The 24,288-nt window shown below is 39.3% G+C and overlaps 2 protein-coding genes across 2 annotated transcripts in view; one reads left to right on the forward strand and one right to left on the reverse strand.

Moving 5' to 3' along the window:
• Window positions 1–1,845: 1,845 nt before the first annotated feature.
• Window positions 1,846–3,668, reverse strand: LOC130836428 (low molecular weight phosphotyrosine protein phosphatase-like). The gene is made up of 3 exons (XM_057708459.1): window positions 3,659–3,668; window positions 3,360–3,594; window positions 1,846–2,338 (listed from the first exon to the last, which is right to left on the reverse strand). Exons 1-3 carry the CDS (start codon window positions 3,666–3,668, stop codon window positions 1,864–1,866), a joined length of 720 nt encoding a protein of 239 aa, XP_057564442.1. The 3' UTR covers window positions 1,846–1,863.
• Window positions 3,549–24,288, forward strand: part of ZFR (zinc finger RNA binding protein) — an 87,678-nt gene continuing 66,938 nt past the window's right edge. Inside the window, exons 1-3 of the mRNA XM_057708096.1 lie at window positions 3,549–3,703; window positions 4,000–4,099; window positions 22,898–23,180. Coding sequence (XP_057564079.1) covers window positions 3,667–3,703; window positions 4,000–4,099; window positions 22,898–23,180 — 420 coding nt within the window. The 5' untranslated portion in view covers window positions 3,549–3,666. The remainder of the gene's footprint in view (window positions 3,704–3,999; window positions 4,100–22,897; window positions 23,181–24,288) is intronic.

Here is a 24,288-nt window from a genome sequence, read left to right on the forward strand (position 1 = left end):
AAGGGTTTGATCAGATTCACATTTTGAACTCATCGCTCTGGCTGAGGTGTGAATGACTTTTATAGAAATGCTACCCCCACTTAATCCCCACCACAATCCTGTGAGTGTTACTGTTATTCCTGTCATACAGGTTCAGAAAAGTTAAATAACGTGCCTAAGTCGTCCCATTACTAAATGACCAGGAAAAGGACCCAAGCTTTCTTGATTCCAAGCCCCTACCAAAACTCCTTCCTTAAATAAGCCCAAGTCAGGGGCAGCTTGAGGCCGTTCCTGCTGCCACACCTACCCTGACCGCTAGGAACCGTTACCAAAGAAAAGAGGCATGCCTCCCTCCCTCTTTCCAGCTACCAGGCTGCTCAGTGGGGTGTGCTCACAACCCTCTTCCATGCTCTAAATACCTGCCAAGCAACCAAGCACAAAACTGGCCAAAAAAGAATCTGCTTGGGCAGGTGATTAACACCTGTCTTTTCTCCTCCAGTTTTAGTCAAATAGCCTAGTAACTAATAGTGCAAATTTATCAAAGCAGTTACAGTCAGCACCTTGAAGGATTGATTGCTCTGTGATGTTCAAGACAAATTACCTTTAAAATGCAGTTCTAATATCCTATGTATAGGAGATAATTTTTTTCCTAGCAACGCACTTGGAGCCCAAATAACTTTTGCCTGGGGAAACATCAGTATTCTCAAAAACAATGACATTGACTTACCTCAAATATCCTACATTTTCTCTTTCTTTGAAATGAATAAGAGGCTAATTCAGACAGGACTTTAGAACCTGTACCTTTGTAGGAGGTATAGGGGAGCAGGGTTGGCACAAATAAGAATTGAGGTATTGTCTCTGCTCTGGCATGAGAATGTGGGGTAAGGCCCAAAACTTCATGAGTTCTGCTTTACCCTTTGTATTTGCGTTGTTGCTGTTGTTTTTATTTTTGTAATTCCCCCAGTTTATTTGAAAACAATCTTTTCTGACATATTTATATGAATTTTAGATCAGTCATCTCCAAGTGCACAGAAATTACCTATATTTGCCTATAAACTAAGCACTGATAAAAGAATACTTAACATATCAATATGTAAGCATTCCAACATAGAAGGACTGTTTCCAATTTATTTTTTTTCCCACCTAAGCTGATCTATATTTGACATTCAGGGTAATTATATGCATGTAAAAGCAGATGCCTCCCAAAACTGCCCATAAGGTAAACCTTCTTCCAGGATATAATTACATTTCCAGAGGCAAAGTGGTTCAAATGGCAACAAATAAGCTGCCTTCCTTATGACAGAAACTAGACAGACAGAAACTAAGAAGCAGTGCAGGCGCTAAAAGAAACAAAGAAGCAGTGCAGGCGCTAACGATTAATCCCACAACTCCTCCTCCTTCCCATCCTGTAAATGTGTACGTGTGCGCTGTGAGCCAACATCACTGGACGCCGGGCCCTGGCATCAAGAGGTAGTGCAGGGCAGGGGTCCCGTCCACACAGAGGGAAGAGGTAGCGCAGATTCTTGGAAGTGTCAACAGGCTCAGATGCTGACGGGGCCTTACAGTGATGTTCTACTTCATTATGTTCCATTTTGTTGCTCTACTATGTTGTTTGTTCCACTAGTTTTGTAACTGGGGTAAAGTGGGAGGTTCAACTAGTCTAAGAACACGTACCCCACAAACTGTCTGAATCAAAAATTTTTATTTATTCTTCTGCTGAACGCAACAACTGATTTCCATCCACAATTATTTTTTAAGGTAAGAAACAGTGAGTCAACTGAAGAAAGGGCTGTGGCCTTGACTAGGGAATGGGGACACTGTGACACTCAACCGAGAACGCGGCCTGTGGGGATGAGCCTGGACCGCAGCAGGACTGGACCCGGGTCAGTGAACCTTCTCCACGAAGGCTCTGCAGCACCGCACACACTGCTGGTACACGGTCTCAAAGTCCGTCGTTGCCATAATTGTATCTTCAACAATGAGTTGTTTTTGTGGATCATAGCTCCCAAGTAGTTCAGTTTTCGCTCTGCAGTTTTTAACTTGATTACTTTTCCTGTTCAAGTCTCTCAGATTGCTTTCATCCATACATAGTATATCATCAAAAGTGGCAAAGTCTTCTTTGGTAATCTGCCGGGCAACGTGACTCATGGGGATACCATGCTTCTTCATGCAAGCCTGCTCCCGATAGTCAGGAGGGTTTCCTAGTTCATACGTGGACGTGGCTGCACTGTCTATCCTCCAAGTATCTGAAATGTTTTGATCAGTTACAAGTTTCCTGAAAACTGCTTCTGCGATGGGTGATCGACAGATGTTACCCAGACACAAGAACAGCACCGACTTGGTCAACCTGCTTGGCCATCTTCCCGCGCATAAAGCTGTATTTGTTTTTAATGCTCATAACCAACATAGAGAGGCAAGCAGCAGAGGGTCTGGGGGACAGGCCGGGGTGGGGGGGCAAGGTGAGGAAGAGGTGAAATGGAGTACTTAGGCACGGATGGAAGGCAAGAAAGAAATAAGGTGGGAGAAATAGTCATTCAGAAGAGGGACTGCAAGAGGAAAGGGAATGGTTGAAAATGCACGGGGAAAGTAAAGAGAAAAGAGTGAGAAAGCGGAGGGAACAAAGACATGCCTGCGCGGGGCGGCGGAGAGTACCATTCTGTCCTTACCATGAGAGATTCGGCCCTCTCACCAAGGACTTTTATGATCGGAATCCCTGTCACTCCACTCCAGCCAGACTAACTTCCTTGCTGCCCTTGAGCACGCCTGCCTTAGGACCCTCCAGTTGTCGTCTTTCCCCCAACTATCAACCAGGTTTGTCCCCTCACTTCCTTCGAAGACGGCTGCCCTAACCATTCTACATAAAGTAGCACCTCCCTCGCCCTCTTATCTTCTTTACCCCGCTTTATTCTTAAAGCTGCCATCACCATCCGACATGCTATTTATTTGGCCACTGTCTGAACCCCCCTCCCTTTCCCAGAAGGTAAATTCTGTGTGAACAGGGACTTTGTTTTGCTCACTGCTCTATCTCCAGCACCCACAACAGGGCCTGACGCTTGGCGGGGGTGGGGGGGGGCTGCATTCACGCTGTAGGAATCAAGGGGCGGCTGCGGTGGGAGAGAGGGGACGAAGGGATGTACTTGGAGAGTGTATCCAACGCAATGGCACACCTGCCATTCTTTTTCTCTTTCTCTCCTCCCCGTCTTTCCCTCTCCACTTTAAAGGCTAAGGACAAGAAGCGGGAAATAAGGCGGAATCCAAATCAGTCCAGCTCAGATCCTGACAAAAAGTGCACGGGGGAGAAGGGCCGAAGGGGAGCGAACAAATGCACACGCAAAAGTGAAAGAAGTGAAAAGTAAAAAGAAAAGGCTGGCAGACGTCACTCTCTCCGGTCACTCCCCCCGACTCCCTCTCCCGGCCGGCTCGGGGCGGCTAGCTGCCGCCGCCACCACGGCGGAGGACACCAGGCCCGCTTTCCCCGGCGGGCGCCCCGGCCCGCCTCGGCCGAGGCCCGGCACGCGCCCGCCGGAGCCGCGAAGGCGTCGGGACTACAGCTCCCAGGGTGCCGAGCGCGGGGGCGCCTGCGCAGTGCGGCGGGAGTCAGCGGTCTGTTCTCCGCTGAGGAGAAGAGGGGCAGAGGAGGGAGGCAGCGGGTGAGAGTTCAGAGTTCAGCAGCACCAGCCCGAGCCCATGATTCCCATATGCCCTGTAGTTTCCTTCACCTATGGTGAGTATAATGTGCCCCGCCGGGGTCCCCGCCCGGCCCCTTCCCCGGCCCGGGGCGGCGGGGAGGCGCGGGGGTTGGGGCAGGCTCCGGGGAGGAGGCGGCGGCCGCCACCGGGGCGTGCGAGTGAGTGAGGGAGTGCGAGGCGGGAGGGGGAGGCGGCGCGGCCGCGGCCCGGCCCAGCCCGGCGAGGGCGGCTTCTCACGGCGCCTCTCTCTCTCCCCTGCCCTCCCTCGGCGTCTCTGCCCCTCCGCGCCTCTCCTCCCGCCATGGGACCCGACTCTCCGTGCCCGCCGCAGTGCCCAGCCGGCTGGGGGAAGATGCCAAAATGGCGACCGGCAACTACTTTGGATTCACCCACAGCGGGGCGGCGGCGGCGGCGGCTGCGGCCCAGTATAGGTAACAGCTCCCCACCCTCTCCCCTCTCTCCCCCTGCTCGCCCCTCCGCCCGGATCCCGCCGACACGACGCCCCCGCGCCCGGCTCCCGCCCTCCCCCCTCCCCCGCCCCGAGGCCTGGCCCGCGGCGGGCCCGGCCCCGCGGCCTCTCCCAGCCCCGCGGCCGGCGGCGGGCCCCGTGGGGGCGGGCGCGGGGGACGGCGAGGCTGGGGGCCGCGGAGGGCCGCCCGAGCCTTCGGCGGCCCCGCAGCTAAAATGGCCTCCCGCGGCCTCGGAGCCGAGCCGCCACCCCCGCCCGGCGGGCTGAGGGAGGGAGCCGAGGCCGCGGTCCCCCCGGCTCCCCGCCCCCGCTGGGCCGGTCCCCACCTCCGATCCCCCTCCCACATGGGGACGGAGAGGGTGGGCGAGGTCACCCTGGGGGGAGCGCGGAGTCGCAGAGGCGGCCTCCGCGCCGCCTCCCGTGCACCGGTCCTCGCCCGGTGCCCGGGCCCCCGAGCCCAGAGAGCGTGTCGTTTTCTCGGGTGCCTTCTCCTGCGTCCCGTGGTCTCCCCTGGCCCTCCAGCCGAGCCCCGCACACATACTGCGGGTGTCATCGCCATCGTTTGGTTCCTTTAGTTTTCCCTGCAAGGAGAGAGGTGAACACACCAACCACCTGTGAATTGTGTAGCTGGTAGACTGGAAAAGATGTGCGAAGTTTCAAATGCGGGTAAAATGAGTCCACAGCCTTGTTCTAGCTATTGTGTTTAGGCTCCAGGTGGGCCAGTAATTCCCCTTGGAGGGTCTTTCCCAGTAGGGAAATGAAAAGTGTAAGTGAGGGAGCTAGTTAGTGAAATGCACCACATGAAATCTCTTAAGGGAGGCTCTCATTTCTGAAGTTTCTGTAGTTCGTTACATATCTTACCAAAAGAAAGAAAAACACTAGATTTTGTTGTTACTTTTGAGTCAGTCTGAGATAGTCTCTTTAGATTCAGGTCGTAAGCGTACAGGGCTCCTAAGAATCGGCTTTTTACGTAGACAGATTTTATTAGATATCTGTGTACTAATTAGATGTTAGATTAAATTAGCTACTGGTTAAACCCAGGTAGTTTTCTCACCTCATTCACTTCAGATGGTGGGTTGTCTAATGGAAAGGACGTCATTGGGAACCAGAAGACCTGGGTTCCAATCTTTTTTGCTCCTGATTTTAATGACGTTGGGGACATCTCTTATTTGGTCTTTGATTTTCCTCATCTGTAAAATTGGGCTATGTCTTTTGGGGTTCAAACTTGTAATTCTGCGGAACAGTTCCTCATTTCGTGGAACTATGAGATGTTTATTGTAAGGGAAGGGTATCGTTATTTTATGTATCAGTAAAAAAAATCACTGCCAGTTAAAATAGGACTCAGTGCTTAAGACCCCATTGATTTTTAAGAGATGTTGAAATGTATAAATGTATTTTATTGATGAAGTTATTTTACTAATTGTTGAATGCCTTGAACACACGTGGCATTTTTTTACACGTCTCTTTTAACTTGAAGCTTATTTCCAGAAAAAGGACTGAGATGACAAGTTATTGGGGCAAAATCTTGGGGCTTTTCAAACATTTAGAAAATTCTTTGCTTACAAATTGTGATAATTAAACAACTAACAAAGTCTCAGCTACTTTAATAATAAAGAGCTAATGATTTTCATGGAGAGAGAGAAAAACCAAGCCATTTTCTTTTTCTGGGAAACAAGAGATAGCTAATAACATCTGTTAGAGAGATAGCCATAAATCTACTGCTACTAAGTACTATGTGTTCTAGACAAGACTGTATTTAATCATTTAAATTTTGTTTTAACGGTATTTTTCTGTTACTGTGGGCAAGAGTGATAGGCTTGTTGGATTATTAACTGTTTACTGAAAATGTAGTGGGTTTGTTCTTTGTGGCGGTTTTGAAATATTTTTTCTAATGCACGCCTATAGATGGAAATGAGGGGAGGAAATGCCAATTTAATGATAATCGTTTTTTGATCAAATATTTGCATGTATGTATTTTATCCCAGTATAGGAAGCTATTATAGAATTTTTGTACCTAGTTTTCCTTTGGCTTTGAATCTTATAAAGTTTCAGTAAACTGTAACAGCAATCCAAAATATTAAATTGTTTGTTATATGTGTGTCTAATGAGAAAAGACTAGTCTTTTGACCTTATTTATGCATATATTGGCACAACTAATTGTTAAGATGCTCTGTCCTTGTATATAACACAGTATATAGAATTGTTTGTTTTTAATGGAAAGAAACCAGGTCCAATATTGCTAATGCTTTGGCTCAAGGAAGATGGACAAATAGCATTTTCATAATAAAAGCATATGCAAAAAATGCACTGATGATGCTCATCTTTCTTCCTGTCTAGATATCATTAAAATGTAAATTTGAGACATGGAAGACCAAGGCTTACTTTGGAAAGAAAAAAATTTTTTGAAGGTTGTAAACTCAAGGAGATCTGAAACATTTACCTGTGGGTTATATGAATAGTTGCTTCACCTGTCATTGAGCACAGATAACTGAAGTAACTATTCTAAGTCTAGATTTCATTCCGGTTTTTAGTTTTCCTGATTACAGCTATGTAAAATATTTGATTAAATTTATTTTAAATTTAAACTTTTTGTGTGTTTGAGATTTATAATGGCATATTAAATATCAAAGTTCTTTAAGAGATATTATAAAGATCTCTTAAGTTCTGCTGTTAATAACTTAGATAAGCCGAGGTTTTCTTTTGTATAATGCATATTAAATATTTTTATGGTAAGCATTTACTCAACCCTTGTACTGCATGCTCCATCAGCTACTGAAAACTTTTCTTCTTGCTTTCTGTATTTTTTAAGGCTAGTAAATCTATTGTGCCATTTGCCACTATTGCAAATGTAATCCTTTTATATTCTTACCTTTCATGTGCTTTTTTTCGTCTTGGAAATGACGAAACCAGAAAGGCTTTAAGTATTATTGTGGTTATATATGTATATTTCTGGTAGAGTGTTAATTTGGGGTGTGCAGGACAAGGCAGAGCTCAAGCATAATGAAAAAATAGGAATGGCTTCATGGCACAAAGGGAACTTGTTTGGATAGATAGGCACCTACTTCAGTAGAGTACCTTTTTTGTTTGAGAAGATACACTTGAAAACTTCTGGATGGACATTAATTTTATGATAAATCTTGAAAAAAATTATTTCAACAGTTGTGAAGACTTAGGGTAGCAAAGAATGTGAGAAAGGTAATTCTCAGTGGAAAAAACCTTCTAATTAATAGTTTCATAGGATCAAATCAGTTTTTTTTCTCTCCTTCATTGGTAGTTATACAGGAGTTCTCACAGGAGTTTTTCAGTTTTTGAAGGAGATTTGTGGCATAAACAAATAGACTATGTACATGTAATATAAACTAAAGTAATCCCATTATATTCCACTATTAATAGGACATAATCTTTTCTTTGAGAGTTTTAAACAGCCAGTTTCTCTTATTTTTTAGAAAAGCCTTGGACGTATCAGTTCTTATCACCTTTGTATCTACTCAAGATACTTGTCTGTTACCTGCATAACCTAAATCTTTAGCTCGTGCTTAAACTAATTTTCTTTGTTCTATCTATAAATCTTAGTGTATCATTGATATCTGAATGTTATTCTACCTTTAATAAAATTAGCTATTTTAAAAAATAATCATTTGGCAACTTTTTTTTATGCTTTTAATATCTAGAATTTATTGAGTTCAGAAACTTGAGTAATGATTGTATAAAAGTGCAAAATAATTGCCCCCATATTCTTAGAATCTTAGCAAATGTTGTTAAATAATAAATGTTTAAGTGGATTTCAACTGTTGTCTGGACATTAACTTAAATTAAGCATCTGTTAGTCAAAAGAAGGCATCTCATCTAGTGATTCTTGAGATGTCTTTAGGACATCTATTCCTAAAGGATAAGTGTATTGTCACATCACTAAGATAACTTGGATAGGTCGATTAGTCAGTGAATTTTCCTTTTTTTCCTTCTCTTTTCTACTTTTTATTTGAATGTAGAGTTAAGAATATTGTATCTTGAAGGAAAGAATAAAAGTAACACTAGTAAGGTAGAAAAGAAGTAATCACTAACTCAGACGGTGAAAAAACCAGGTGAACAGGTTTTTGAAACCAATCTTAGTGATGGAAATTTACTGGCTCTACCAAAAAAAAAATTTTACTGCAACTGCTACTTACATCAGCTTTTCCATTGTTGAATCAGAGATCTTAGGATTCATATTGCATGAATGAATCTGAAATAATGAAAATTTTGTTTCTTGAAGGATTAGTGCTATTACAATGATGATATATCCTGTGTGTGTTATTAATAGCCTTAAGAGTAGGGTGAGCCAAAATAGCCCTGTAGAGAATGCTTAAGGTGTATGGTTGATTGTGCTTTTATAACCTGCATCACAGAATACTATAATGAAAAAGGCATGAGCTAGTCAGACTTTGGATTTGAATCTCAACTCTGTCCCTTTAGACACTTGTGTAAGTCACTTAATCTCTATACAACTCAGTTTCCTCAACTAACTTGCTTTGAGGTGAAAATTAAATATAAAACTTCCTAACCTGGTGCCTGATTTTCAGTAGGCATTTTACCAACGCTAGTTTTCTTTAGAGATTTGCATAATAATACTAAAAGGATTTTAAAAGCTATGCTTAGTTGATATCTATCATACAGTTAATATGTAGAGTTTCATAATCGCAGATATTTTAAAAGGAGGTACTTGAGTATCAGTTGGAGGCCTCAGTTTCAATGTCAGTTTAATAGGGACCTCCAAGTTTTTAATTATTTGCAAGCAACATGATTACAATCAACAGACAAGTATGAGAGATAGTAAGAGTACAAATTTTCTGGATCTACAATCTCTCTTGTTTCAGCAGTGTTGAATTAGATTATTAAATTTCAAATAAGTTCTTTCTAAATAGCTGCAAAACCTATTAAGTAAGTAGAAATAAAACTGAGATATGCAAAACACTTTAAGGAAAAAATACAATAGGCTATAAAGGACATAAAAGAAGACATAAATGAAGATGGGCTCTGTTCATGGAGTGGAAAAAAATCAATATTATCAAGTTATCAATTTGCTCATAAGCAGTCTATATATTTAATATAATTCCAATAAAAATTACAACAGGCTTTTTGGGGGTAGCTAGATAAAGGAATTCTCGTGTTAATAGAGTATTTGTCCAAAAGTAGTCATGACACTCTTGAAAGATATCATAAGGAAGGTCTTATGTTAGCAGGGATGAAAAGACGTTATTAAACATGAAAATGTAGTATTGGTAGAGGGATGGATAAATAGATTATTAGCTAAAAATAGAGATCGCAGAAACAGATGTATGCTTATGGGCAGTTGGATTAGAATATATAGCTGTTTAAATAGAGGTATTTGTCAAAAAAATCAAATCAGTCAAATTATTATTCAGAGGTACACCATCAGGATAATCAGAAGACAGTCCTTGGGCTTATAAATGTAGTAATTGACAAAGTATATTAGAATTACTAGAATGAGATTAAAGGTGAGGAATGTGCCAACAACATTGTCCTTGGCATCACTCTATCAGAATTAGGGTCGCTGTTCTGAGTATAACATTTCTTAGTGTTTTGTGAAAGCTCTGTGCAGTGCAGCTCTTAACTCATTCTTACAGAGGGCAAATTAATGAAATAAAGAACATTAGGCTTTTTTTGTTGTTTTAATATTAGTTTCCTCATGCAATATGTACATTAAAATACATTTATAGGGAGTAACTTACAGTATGCATAGTCCCTGATTTCAAGGAGTTTACATTCTGGGGGGATAAGAGTAGGGGCAGGTATACCTATAGGTAACTAGGTAACTATGCCGTGATAACGGTCATAACTGAGTTTTAATGAAATAGTAAAATTGGAGGATTCCAAGTATAGAGATTGAGGTAGACTTCATAGTCTTTAATTCTGGAAATCGAGGGAGAATCATTTTAGACAAAGAAAATGTGTTGAGCCAAGACAGTAATAAATTGAATTCTTTTTTTTGGGGGGGGGGGGAGGTGGCGTGTTGTGCAGCATGCAGGATCTTAGTTCCCCAACCAGGGATTGAACCTGTGCCCTCAGCAGTGAAAACGCAGAGAGTCCTAACCACTGAACTGCCAGGGAATTACCTGAATTAAATTGATATGGTTGGTGGTGGGTTCTGAAGTCGGGCTACCTGAGCTGAATCCTGGATCCATCTACTATTTGTCATGTGACATGGGCAACCAGTCCTATAGTATTTGTTTCTTCATCTATAAATTAAAGATAATACTAATAATTTAAAAAAAAAATTCTCTGTTGAAGTGTGGTATATATAAAAAGAACTGCACATAGAATAATAGTATAGTTTCATGAAATGTAATAAGCTGGACACACCCAGATCAAAAAACAACACTATCAGCATCCCGGGAGGCCTCTGCATTCTCCATTGTGTTTTGAGAATTCAATGAGATAAAATTTGTGAAGTGCTCAGAATAGTCCCTGCATGCGTATATTACGTCACCATCAACGTTAGCTATTATATTCAGTAGGCATTTGGAATTGGAGCTCAGAAGAGGGAAAAGAGTTGTAGTGTAAATCTGAACATCATCCATATGGTGGTGATCCATCATTACAGCTGTGAATATGGATGAAACCAGAGAAAGTACAGTGCCTGTCACATCAAACAGTTAGTAAACATATTTTGAATGAGTGGGAAAACAAATAGAAAGAATAGAGCCATGGTTACAGACTTGGGGAATATCTGTTTTTAAAGTAGGGCCAAAGAGAGAAATACTGGGCTGGAGTGGGAGTGAGGAGAGAGCTGGGAGAATGTAGTGTTCATAAAAAAACAAAAGAAGGTGGAGTGGTCAGCAGTGTTGGGGCTTTAGGGAGGCCGGATAAAGGGTTGATAGTTATCAAAATCTTCGGTATAATTTTCATGGGCAACCATTACAGAAAAACTGGAATCTGATCCTTTGGAGCTACAGAAAGACAAGCATAAAATTTTGCAAAAAATAGGTTTTGTATTCAAATAAATTCTTTTTTCTTTTAATTTTTTTGTTGTAGTTGATTTACAATGTTGTGTTAATTTCTGTGGTACAGCAAAGTGGTTCAGTTGTACACATATATACATTCTTTACACATTTTTTTCCATTATGATTTATCCGAGGATATTGAATATAGTTCCCTGTGCTATACAGTAGGACCTTGTTGTTTATCTGCAAATAAATTCTTGAAGGTCAGAGAGGTTAAATGGGCTTAAAGTATTGGGAAGGACTGTGTTTGAAGATCAGTTAAATGCAAATAAAGTTTTTAATTCATTTTTTATTTCTGGGAAAAGATAATATAGTATATAAAATGCATTACATTGGTATGGTAGTCAGCATTAAATGGGCAGAGAACTTCCTTGAAAAGAGATTTGAAGAAATTTGACACTTTTGATAGAAAAAAACAGAAAGCCTTTTTAAAAATAATCATGTAGATGAGGGCAAAGAGTGATGTGATTTATGAAGATGGCTTTATTGCTTCTCTCACTCCCCCAGTCCCACCTATCCCAAACCATTTTTTACTATAAGCAGAATGGTCACTATAAAATATAAATTTAATTACAACACTCTTGTGCTTAAAATGCTTCATTTGCTATCCATTACTTTCAGAATATCTGGTTATCCTAACTATATTTAGAGGATTTGGGGATCTTATTGTACAGGCTTATAATTCCTTTTTCACATTTATGAGATTGAAAAAATTCTGACAACACTCCTAGTAAGTTTGCAAAAAAAAAAACAAAAAGCTTGATAGTGAAAACTGACATGAAGAGTGGGGGCGGGCCTATTTTTAGTTTTTTATTTTCATCTCAGTGTGAGTATATTTCTCTAAAGAAATGTTAATATGTTTGAGACATAATGAAAGATGTGTTTTCTTGAATATCGAAAGTTATAGAGCACTTTGGTTTAATTAATATATGGTATCCATCAGCTTTAATTGTACCCAATGATTTGTTTCTTTTTTGAGTAATTCTGTTTATAAATATTTAAGGATTAACACTGCATGACTTTTTCTTTCATAGAGGTCTTCCAAAGAAAATAATAAGTCTAAGGTTTAGAGTATGGAATCTTAGTATGGATCTTACTTTTCTGTATCTTGAATCATTTTGCTATTTCATTATCCTAGGAATTATCTCCTCTTTACGCATCACTTATTCCCAACTAGGCTAAAAAAAAAAAAAAGACTAGTACAATAGGAAAATGGTTTTGGAAGCATCTAGAAGGATTGTACAATAGTGAAATAATTGGAAGATATTACATTGCCTTTCAAGAAGTATTGCATTGTCTTTCAAGAAGGTATGAAAGAAAGGAGAGAGACTATTTTTTTAAATTGCTTGTGCCACTTTGTTCTTTTTGTTTTTTATCTATTTACTTTATTTATTGGCTGCATTGGGTCTCCATTGCTGCACACGGGCTTTCTCTGGGCTTTCTCTAGTTGCGGCGAGCAGGGGCTACTCTTCATTGTGGCACACGGCTGTGGCGTGCAGGCTCCTCATTGTAGTGGCTTCTCTTGTTCTGGAGCATAGGCTTGAGACACCTGGGCTTCAGTATTTGTAGCACATGGGCTCAATAGTTGTGGCCCACGGGCTCTAGAGCACAGGCTCAATAGTTGTGGTGCACAGGTTTAGTTGCTCCGCGACATGTGGTATCTTCCTGGAGCAGGGCTCGAACCCACTTCCCCTTCATTAACAGGCAGATTCTTAACCGCTGTGCCACCTAGGAATTCCCGAGACACTGTCTTTAATAGTTGGCTTTTAGTTTTCCTTCAACGTGGTTGAGGAGTCAGAATTATTCATTCTCTGTTCATACCGACAAAGAGAAGAAAGTTAACACAAGACGATATTTGACAATTATTAGCTGAATAAGGTGAGTGCAAAAACAGCACCACTCTACACAAATGACAATGGTGAAATCAATTGTACAAGCAAAATCTCACCCTGAGTCTATAGATACAGTGTCCTAGATGAATTTTTTCTAATTGAAGAATCAGTGAGTAAACAATATATTTATAAGGATAAAAAGGAAAGTAAGGTATTCTCATCTAGTTAATAGGAAGGACTTCGTTATGTAATATTCTGTGACAGGTTCCAGAACATCCCATTTTGCTAAAAGTGTATGTGGAAGAAATCTTTCATGTTTTGTGATGTTTGTGAACCAAAATTTACTCTATATGGTTCATTAGTGGACAAATGCTCAAGGCGGATATGTATACAAAGGTAGTTGGAAGGAAATAGGTGGTGCAGAAATTAAAAGATTCATTAGATCATTTCAGAACAAAAAACCGATAATGTTTTACAGTTATGAAGCAAAGTAGATGACCATCTCTCTCTTCAACAAAATATGAGCCACAAGACATTTCAAAACGTTTTTAAGCATTGTATTTTGACAATTCAAATGCAGGAAGACGAACCAGAAGTAATAAGTTAGAACTCAGAGAAATATTTGAAATGTGAAATTAGCATTTATCAGATGGACATGTTCCATATTCTTGTGTGAAAGCTGATGAGCAGTTATGGTCCATTTTGTGTATATGTGGAATAAAAATTTGGGTTTACTATAGTTTGTATTTAAAATTTTCTAATTGTTTTTTCATTATCCCTTCTTATGTAAATTGTCAAATGACCTCAGAAATAAAGAAAATGAGGGCTTCCCTGGTGGCACAGTGGTTAAGAATCCGCCTAGCAATGCAGGGGACAGGGGTTCAAGCCCTGGTCTGGGAAGATCCCACATGCTGCGGAGCACCTAAGCCTGTGAGCCACAACTACTAAGCCCATGTGCCACAGATAATGAAGCCCAGGCGCCTCAAGCCCGTGCTCCGCAACAAGAGAAGCTACCGCAATGAGAAGCCCGTGCACCTCAATGAAGAGGAGCCCCCACTCTCTGCAACTAGAGAAACCCCGTGCACAGCAACAAAGACCCAGCACAGTCAAAAATTAAATAAATTTATTTTTAAAAAAAAGAAAGAAAATGTAAGAGGTATAATGGACCCAAATGATACTTCTCTTGGTATATTGAGAGTTAAAAGATGTCAAGAAAACTATTAATAGTTTTCATGTGATATTTAACCACCACCCCACCGTGGACTACCAATCTAATGAATGAGTTGGTAGAAATTGTAGGGTTAGTTATTTTATTTGTTCTAGTTTTTAAGAAGAAAATAGAGCCTGAATTTAAATTTCTTCTAAAATTCTACAATGATAGTTATTGTTTTAATAGCATTATGAAGGTTAATGGGAGCATGACATTACAATATCAAGTTTAAGGAATACTTAAAGGTGGTTTGTCTTTGGGGTTATTCTCAGAAAGTTTAATTTTGCATCATTCTCGACATTATAAAATATTAAATGTAAAAAGTAAATTTGTCAGTGATTTTGTAGATACATAAAATGCCATAATTTGACCTAGAAAAGTCCAGCAATGTTGAGCATTGATGTTGGACTAATGGCAGAGTTAAATTGTGTTTTGTGTGCCAAGAGAAAAACAGGAAAAAACGTTTTATCCATTACTTTACCATTTTATGCAAAATTGAAACAAATACACACATACACAGTGTATTTTCCAGGGGAGAAAAAGCACATTTAAAAATGTAAGTGACAGAAGCTGCTTACATTTTCTTGCCTGAGACTTGTTTCCCTCATTGCCTTTCAAGGTCAGAAATTAAACATTCTGAATCTGTCCTATAGTGGTTCCTTTAGAAATTTAGCATATTTTCACTTAAAGTTAATCATTACCTTTACTCCCCTAAACAATACCAAGGCTTAAAATGTTTTAACTTTGATCACTCCTCTCCTGATTTTTGTGCTCTTGTTGTACTATATTTTAGATTTTCGTAACCCCACAACAATTGCTGAACAAAATTAATGTTTAATATAGCCAGTGATTATTTAAATTTGCCTTTGTATTTACCACTTTTTTTTACTTAAATTCATTTGCTCTGAGATCATTTTCATTCTTCCTAAAGTAAATCTTTCAGACTATCCTTTAATGTGGGTCTACTAATAACTGTTTTTTTGCGGGGGGGGGGGTGTCTTTTTTTAATCTCAAAATATTTTCATTTCACCCTTCTCATTCTTGAGAAGGCATCACTTAGTCTCTAGGGAATTTTTTACCTCAAGCTACACATGCTGCTCTCAGATGATGTTTACTGTTTCAACTCAGATGCATCTTGGTGAGAATTCCTTATTTAATCCTACTTAGTGTTGGGGCTGCTGGATCTGAGGATTGTTATATCAGACATTCTGTTTAGGAGTTTCCTCTCCCATTGTTTTTCTTCTTTTGCAGCTCCAGTGAATTGTCAGTTATCATGCTTTATTCTTTCCTCCTGGTCTTTTAACCTCTTTAATGTCTTTGATCTCTTTGTGTGCATTCTGGGTAATTGTTATAGTTTTTTTTCTGCCAACCATGTCTAATCAGTTATGTAATGCCTTTCTGAGTTTCTGATTATAATTTTTAAATACTGTATTTCATTTCTGGAAATTTCTGTTTGGTTTTTTAGATTCATCTGGTTGTTTTTGATTGAACTCTTAGTTCTTAGTTTTGATAGTCTCTACTTTAAGTGTACTTCTTTTATATTTTATATCCAATAATTCTAATACTTGCAGTCTTTTCAACATATATTTTTTTAAATTTTGCAAACTCTTGCTAGTATCTTTTGTTTCCTTATGGGTTTTGTTTGTGATTTTTGATTGCGATCTTCTCTTTCTTGTAACATGGTAGCATTAGAGAGGAGTGTGCGTTTTGTGGCACTTGGAAGCACTGTCAGCACAGAGATAAATTTAACTACTTGGCTTGGTGTTTTCCTGGTCAGATAATATGAATTCCAGAGCCCAAAGTAGGAGAGTGCTAGCTTGTCATTAAGAATTATTAGGGGAGACATCTCTCCTTTACCTAGAGTCAAGGATGAGACAGGAAAGTTTCCTTACAGTTCTCCATAAAAGGCTTTTTCCTAATTCACCTTCTGTTAGTTTCTTGTGGGAGTTCCAAAGTTCTAAGCCATTACTTCCCAATGCCTTTGATGTCTCTGCTAACATAGAAAATGATATTTGTACAACAGCACACCAGGTAAACCAGGAGGATATTTGGAGCCCTGGATAAGACTATTACAACTGTAGGCATCAGGCTTGGGGGCTTTGGGCACTTTTGCAGTGCTCATTCTACCTGAGAACAAATACTCTTTCTCTGTCATAATATAGAAGGAAATATTTTTCTTAAAGGGGCAATAAGTAAAGAGCAGGAAAATGAATGGTGAATATACCATTACAGACTCTAAGTTAATGTTCTGTATCATAAAATGATGGTTCTCAAACTTTTTGGTTTGGGGACCCTTCTAACTTCTAATTATTAAAAAGACACAAAGCTTTTGTTTATGTGGATTATATTAGTATTTACTGTATTAGAAATTTTAAAAATATTTAAATTGTTTTAAAATTGTAATAAAACCAGAGTGCTAACCAAAAATATCTTTATGAAAAATCACTATATTCCAACCACTGAAAAAGTAGTGAGATGAGAAGCATTGTTTTACATTTCTATAAATGTAAATGTACATGTAAATGGTTGTATTCTCATATCTGCTTTTGCATTTAGTCTGTTGTAAAAATTTGTTTGGATCAAAATATATGAAGGCAATCTGTAATTAAAAAGGGAGAACCAACCTCCTGGGCCCTCTGAAACGGTCTTAGGGACCGGACCCTTAGCGGTCCTTGGATCACATTTTGAGAATCGTTGTTGTGTAGAAACTAACGGAGGCATAGGAATGTTTTCCCTGTTATCAGATGCTACTTATGTGGACAAGCAATTTGTACACATAAATTATTTTAATTTCAGTATGGACTGTAAATTTAGTGGTGTAATATAAAGTCAGGTCATATTAATGGAATTTGAAAGCAGTCAAAGTTGGGCCCACAGTTGGATATAGGTTAGAGTTGAGGCCAGAAATGTAGATATTAGAGTTGAGTTGTAATAACTAGGAAGGAGTATTTAAATTTGGGGTTGGTTTGTTAGTTGCCAGTTTGAGAAGTCTTTTTTTTTTTTAATGTAAATTTATTTATTTATTTATTTATTTATTTATGGCTGTGTTGGGTCTTCGTTGCTGTGTGTGGGCTTTCTCTAGTTGCTGTGAGTGGGGGCTACTCTTCATTGCAGTAGACAGGCTTCTCATTGTGGTGACTTCTTTTGTGGAACATGGGCTCTAGGCATGCGGGCTTCAGTAGTTGTGGCTTGAGGGTTTCAGTAGTTGTGGCCCTCAGGCTCTAGAGTGCAGGCTCAGTAGTTGTGGCACATGGGCCCAGTTGCTCCATGGCATGTAGGATCTTTCCAGACCTGGGATCGAACCCATGTCCCCCTCATTGGCAGGAGGATTCTTAACCACTATGCTACCAGGGAAATCCTGAGACGTCTATTCCAGTATCTTTCTGCTTAATATATTAATTAATTCAAAACAATATAGAAGGGCTTAATAAAAACAACAGTCCCTTATTTTCCTTCTCCCTGCCTCCCAATTCCCCATCTTTTTTTTTTTTTAAAGACAGCCCCAATTTTTTTTTAAAAATCTTATTATTTGGCTGCATTGGGTCTTAGTTGCAGCATGCGGGGTCTTCATTGTGGCATGCAGGATCTTTCCTTGAAGTGCAGGCTCTTTGTTGTGGTGTGTGGGCTTCTCTCTAATTGTGGCACTTAGGCTCAGTAGTTGTGGTGTGGGCTCTCTAGTTGTGGCCTGCGGGCTCCAGAGTGCATGAGCTCAGTAGTTGCGGCACACAGGCTCTCTAGTTGTGACGCGCGGGCTCAGTAGCTGCAGCACACGGGCTTCGTTGCCCTACAGAATGTGGGATCTTAGTTCACTGACCTAATCTGTGGCCCCTGCGTTGGAAAGCAGATTCTTAACCACTGGACCACCAGGGAAGTCCCCCAATTCCCCACCTTTAATGCATTTTGGGTTTATTTCTAAGCTCCGTAGCACTAAACAATATGCTGCTTTTTTATGTCATAATTTATCAACTTTATGCATTATGTTTTGATTTCTTAAACAGTCATGGTTAGGATTTCATACATATTCTCTCCTGCTTCTCAATCTCCCAAATTCAGTGATAGGGCTGTTTCTTTTACTTCAAACAATACACTTCAGTTCTAGTCCATCAAGGTTAGACAGTATCTTGGTACACTGTAAGAATCTTGAAACTCTTGTGCTTTACTTTCCCTCTTTCTCCACCCCATCTACCAACTCAGCTATAGTTTTCCTTGTGATAACATCTACACTGTGTCCTGTAATCATAGTTTATCTTCTGTGATTTAGATTGATTCTGAAACTTGAAAGCAAAAACTGTTTCATTATTATGACTGTAAATGGTATTTACTGTGGCACCAAATACTGTTCTATGATTAGAATTCCTACTGTATTCCATTTTTACAACCCTGTGTCACTTAGTAGAGAATCTTTCTAGGGTCAAGTTCAAATAAATTTTTCCTTTTATATACCCTACTAATTGCTCGACTCTGATCATGTCGTTTCTTGAGCAGTTTCATATTTCCTGAAGTCTTTCATTAGCTTTTTTTCCACCCAAATCTTCTTATTGCCTTGATTATATCATGAGATTTTCCCAGGTTGCTGGTCTACTGTCTATTGTCCAATCCTCAGTTTTCCTGGACATCCTCCTCCTGGAGGGTTCTGTCCTTCCTTGGAGTCCAGTCTCGTAAACTTACTGCTTTTCTTGGGCTGCTGCACAGCTGCTGACCTGGGCTTTTATCTCACTCCTGAGTTTGAATCCACTGTTTGTGGGATCCCATGATATCTTTCTTTATTTTTTGAAGTACATTTTCATGTGACTTCCTAAGAAAAGGCATATAGGAGGTAAACTCCTTCAGATCTTGAATGTCAGAATCTTTATTCTGCATTAATAGTTTTAGCTGGATGCAGAATTCTACATTAATAATCATTTTCTGTTGAATTTTGAAAGACATTATCCTGTTGTCCTCCAGCCACTGGTGTTATCAATAAATCTGATTTTCATTTAGTTGTATGTAGGTGACCTGTTTTTCTTTTCTCTGGAGGTTTAAAGGATTTTTTTTTTTTTTTGTCTTGGAGGTGTTATGAATGCTATCAATATATGTCTCTCAGTATTGTTATTTCATTCTGTTTTGTACTCCATAGATCTTTGAATTTGAAAATACATGTCTCCCTTCAAGAATGGGAAATTTTATTAATTTCTTCCATCTGCTTTTCTTTTCTCTAGAATTTCTTGTTGGAATATTAGGCCTCCTATATTTATTCTTTCTCTTTTCTTTTATCTTTTCTTTATCTTGTCCATGTCCTTCAACTTTATCTTCTAGCTAGTGTAAAATTCTTGTTTTATGGATATAAATTAGAGTTTTTGAAAATTCTTATCTGTTACTTTGAGACATCCATTTCACATGGGTTCATTCTTTTTCCTTTTGCAGTTTACAGTGGGCTTTGTTTAAATATCTGGTGATTTTGGCTGGCTTTTTATTTTGGTAAGGGTTCTAGCTGGCTGCACTTTTTGGTAAGCAGGTGGGGAGCTGACCATTAAACCTCCAGCCTAAGTGCAGGAATATGAAGGATGTTTTTACTCTTTAATAATAATAATTTCCTAAATACTCCCCCCCTCCCTTGCCAAGAGAACTACTCTTCCATTTTATGTCTGATTGTTTCTCTTCCTTCCTTTGTTCCTCCCTCCCTCCCGTGTTGGGTCTTTGTTGCTGCTTTCTCTAGTTGTGGCAAGCAGGAGCTATTCTTCATTGCGGTGTGCAGGCTTCTCATTGCGGTAGCTTCTCTTGTTGCAGAGCACGGGCTCTAGGTGCGTGGCCTTTAGGTGCGCGGCCTTCAGTAGTTGTGGCACATGCGGTCAGTAGTTAATGGCTCGCAGGCTCTAGAGCACAGGCTCAGTAGTTGTGGCTCACGGGCTTAGTTACTCCTCGGCATGTGGTATCTTCCCTGACCAGGCCTCGAACCCATGTCCCCTGCGCTGGCAGGCGGTTTCCTGAGCACTGTGCCACCAGGGAAGTCCAATTTAACACCTTTTATTCTAACACTCCAGGCTAGGCAAAAACCTTGATTTGAACTATTTCAACTTGAGTAATTTTTACATGAACTAATTTGAACTTGACTTGAGTTTTTAAAAATTAATTTACTTATTTAGACTTAGCTACTTGATATTTAATTGAACTGGTATAGTCCAATCTGGTCATCTATGTCATGTGAAAGACAGTTTTTCTAAAGGTATTTGAAATTGGAAGAGAATTTCCTGGATGGGTCTAAGATAACAAGTCAGAGAATCTTTACTCTGAATAGCAGTCAGCTGACCTAGCCCTTGACCCCCTGGGAACTGGGATTGGATCATCATTCTTCATGATGCTTTGGTGGAGGATGGGGTTCCAGCCCAGATGATGGTTAGGGACCTAGCTATACAGAGCAAGTTAGGTTAGGCAACCCTGGGGATGTATATGGTAATTGCTAAATGCACTGGCATCTTTTTTATATGATTCCTCGGAAGGGTGACTATAAAATTTATTGTTCAAACTGAGACACATAGGAGAGTGAGAATACTGTTAATAATTATGCTGAGACAATAGGCATAAACCAAAGCACAAGATCATCCCTTCCTGAGTCGCATGGACTTTTAAAGATCAGAGGCAGCGTAAGTCAAATTGCCTGCCCACCGTACTTGACATTCCTATTCTACTCCAACTTTTGTTTTTTTGTACTATAGAACATGTTTTGGGGACCATGAAACATGAACAGATATCAATAAAGAGCAGTGGGATGAATGGAAACAGTATAGAAATTCAAGACTGTCTGAATTTTTACATAACCATGTAGCCTGTACGTGTGAAATCTATCAGTAAATGTTAAATACAAGTTTCACAGAACTGGTGTATTTATATTTTAAACATATTTCTTTTTCTCAGTTCTAGGAATTTTGAAGTATATTTTACTGGAATTTTTCTTAAGGATGTGGAATTATCCATAGAAAATGTCAATGCCCAACCAGTTTCCCACTAATACAGTTTAAACTTCCCTTTTCCTGTCTTATAATTGGCATATATGTAGAAAATGTATGTAGAAAATTTTAATATCAAAATGTGGAAAACCTCATCCAAATAGAAATTATAAGAGTTTCTTTGGACTCTGTTCTAAGTTTTTGTTTTTTTTTCTTTTTCATATTGGGCTGAAATCTGCCACTCTTCCATCCATTGGTTCTAGTTCTGTTCTCTGGAGCAGCATGGAGTAAGTCTCTTCTATTAGAAGGCAGCTGTCATATCTTCCAAGGTCACCTTTTCTAGACTGAATGTCCCCAGGGTCCTCTACTTTTTATGTGAAATAATATCCATACTTACAAACTTCATATTGTTTCACTTTGAACACACATCCTAATTATCAGTGTTTTCCATAATACAGTTAAAATATGATGGCCCCAGATTTTAATTCTGTGCCTCTTTTTTGGGGGGGGGGGGGGATTGTACATACCAGTGAAGACTACCCTGTACTATATAACCCATGAATCAGACACTCTAGTTTATTAGTGCAGCTTCAGCTTATGTCAGGTATTTTTTTTCTTAGCTATTCTTAACTGTTGGCTCCTATTAAAACTTATGGTCAGCTAAAACCTGTCAGTTAAATAACTGTTGGGGCTCTCCTTTTTTTTAAGAAGGCATTTTTCTGCCTTGGTAATATAGCTTTAGCAAGTGTGATTGTGAAAGTATTACTCAGAGAACCTAAAAGAACAAAAACATTTTCATATGCTAATATCTGTGGGCCGGCTTTTATGTGGCATAGGCTGTCAATTTAAAAACTAAATGTTATTTTAAGAACTTTAGCTGAAAATTCATTTGATTTACAGTTTTGGAAAGTGTTTTGTCTCTTTGAGGTTTAAATGGTTATGATTGCAAAGCATCTGATTTAGGTCTCCTTTTGCAACATATGCTACATTTTTAAGAGAAAAAGAAATGTGTATAATGAATTACTGCTTGTAACCTGGAAAATGTATCTAAACTAATAGATATTCCATTGTAAATTCTGTACCCTAGAGCAGGATTTCTTAACCTCAAGCACTGTTGACATTCTTTGGATAATTCTTTGTTGTGGATAGCTGTCCTTTATAGGATATGTAACAGCATCACTGGCATCTACCCACTAAATGCCAGTAGCACACATCACCACCTCCTCTTCTGCAGTTTGATCATCAAAAATATCTCCAGACATGGCCAGATATCTCCTAGAGGGCAAAATCTCCCCTAGTTGAGAACCACTGCCTTAGAGCATCAGAAGTATTTCTTAAGTCATCTTAGTAATAGTTTCTACCTTAAATGTTTTCCATAATTGGGGTTAGAATACAGTATTTTTCTTGATATGATTTCCTTGTAGAGATTTTTTTAACTATAGAACATAATAAAGAATTTTACATAGAGCAAATACTTTTAGTTCCTAGTTTGATCAATTTTTTCTTTCTTCTTGATACTGCTTCTTATCCCAGTTTGTCCTCCCTGCTTTGTGATATGATCTTTGATCTGAAATATAATATGTGTGACTATATAATTTATTTAGATTAAGGAATGAAAATTATGCAATAGTAACAAATAGGGTACTGGTTAGGTGGTTTATTAAGCTCAAATACTTATTCTTTTGTAGTCCGTGATTAAATTACTGGGAAATGTGCTTTTGATTTAAGTTGATTAAACTCCTAGATTTTAAAAATTAAATTGTATTATGTTTATTCTTTTACTCCACAATATAGCCAGCAGCCAGCTTCGGGTGTAGCCTACTCTCATCCAACTACAGTTGCTAGCTACACTGTCCATCAGGCTCCAGTAGCTGCTCACACAGTTACTGCTGCCTATGCACCAGCAGCCGCCACAGTTGCAGTTGCCAGGCCTGCTCCAGTAGCTGTTGCAGCTGCTGCAACAGCTGCTGCATATGGAGGGTACCCCACTGCACACACAGCGACCGACTATGGTTATACACAAAGGCAACAAGAGGCACCTCCACCACCACCCCCAGCTACTACACAGAACTACCAGGTAAGAAAACTACTACTTTCATTAGCCTTAATATACAGGTTCAGTGGTGTCAGTGTTTAATGTAATGTCCAAGCCAATGCTTGTCAAACTTGGGTCTTCCAAAATATACCTCTAATGATAGGGAAAAATGAATGTATATTCCTAGGTAATTTGAGGGCATACTCCAAGCATTAAGTTTCCTTGCAGTGAGTTTTATGTTAATAATTCCCTAGTCCATTCCGCTCCATTCTTTATATACATTTGCTTTAATTTAAAAAAATACATTAATTGGGACTTCCTTGGCAGTCCTGTGTAAGACTCCATGCTTCCACTGCAGGGGGCACAGTTCAGTTCTCTGGTCAGGGAACTAAGGTCCCACATGCCACGTGGCGTGGCCAAAAAGAAAAAGAAAAAATACATTAATTACTGGTTAAATATTTTAATTTTATTACAAGTTTTTGAGAAAAATTAAGACACAGGGTCTTCTGCCTCTTGTTGGTACTATGGCATTATTTATCCACTTGGGACATCCCTATGTCTCCTATTTTGAGAACCATGAGCCTCAGCTAAATAGAACAAACAAATTACATAGTGTTTTCTTGAAACTTATCAAGGTGGAAATTCTGTTGCCTAAATGTACATTCTTCCCCTCAAGATGTTCTTTCTTAGTTTGTAACAGATATTGATCCTGCTCTTAATTCATCTAATTGTTTCTTATTGGGTTTATATGGACATAAAGGTCTAACTCTCTTTATGTCTGATATGACACTAAATTATTACTTGCTTATTTAAATAAATTTGATCCTAATTCCTTTAACCCATTTTTGTTTGTTTGCTTTTAGGTCCTTCTGGACTTTGCCTGGTTTTTACATATTCTTCCTAAAATATAGGAATTTGTTTTGTTAACTAAGAGTTTGACATGAATCAGCAATATTAATATTTGCTATTAATATTTATCAGGTTCCTAAACTCAATTTAACATGTGTGGTTGTTTTAATTTTGTCCAGAGATAGAATATAATAAATTTTATTGTTTTTAATACAGTGTATGAAGCCCATCATTTTCTGAGACCTACCTTCTTCTTCAGCCTTTCCGCCTACACACCTCAGGCATACCTCCCCGGCCCTGC

Source organism: Hippopotamus amphibius, chromosome 15 (assembly GCF_030028045.1).
Source record: "Hippopotamus amphibius kiboko isolate mHipAmp2 chromosome 15, mHipAmp2.hap2, whole genome shotgun sequence".
NCBI lineage: Eukaryota > Metazoa > Chordata > Mammalia > Artiodactyla > Hippopotamidae > Hippopotamus > Hippopotamus amphibius.

Bases quoted from the DNA above. Each gene is read 5' to 3' on its own strand.
- LOC130836428 (XM_057708459.1), bottom strand. The intron at 2,339-3,359 runs GTGACGTCTGCC...ATGCGCGGGAAG, and splicing joins GGGGGGAGTGACCGGAGAGA to ATGGCCAAGCAGGTTGACCA.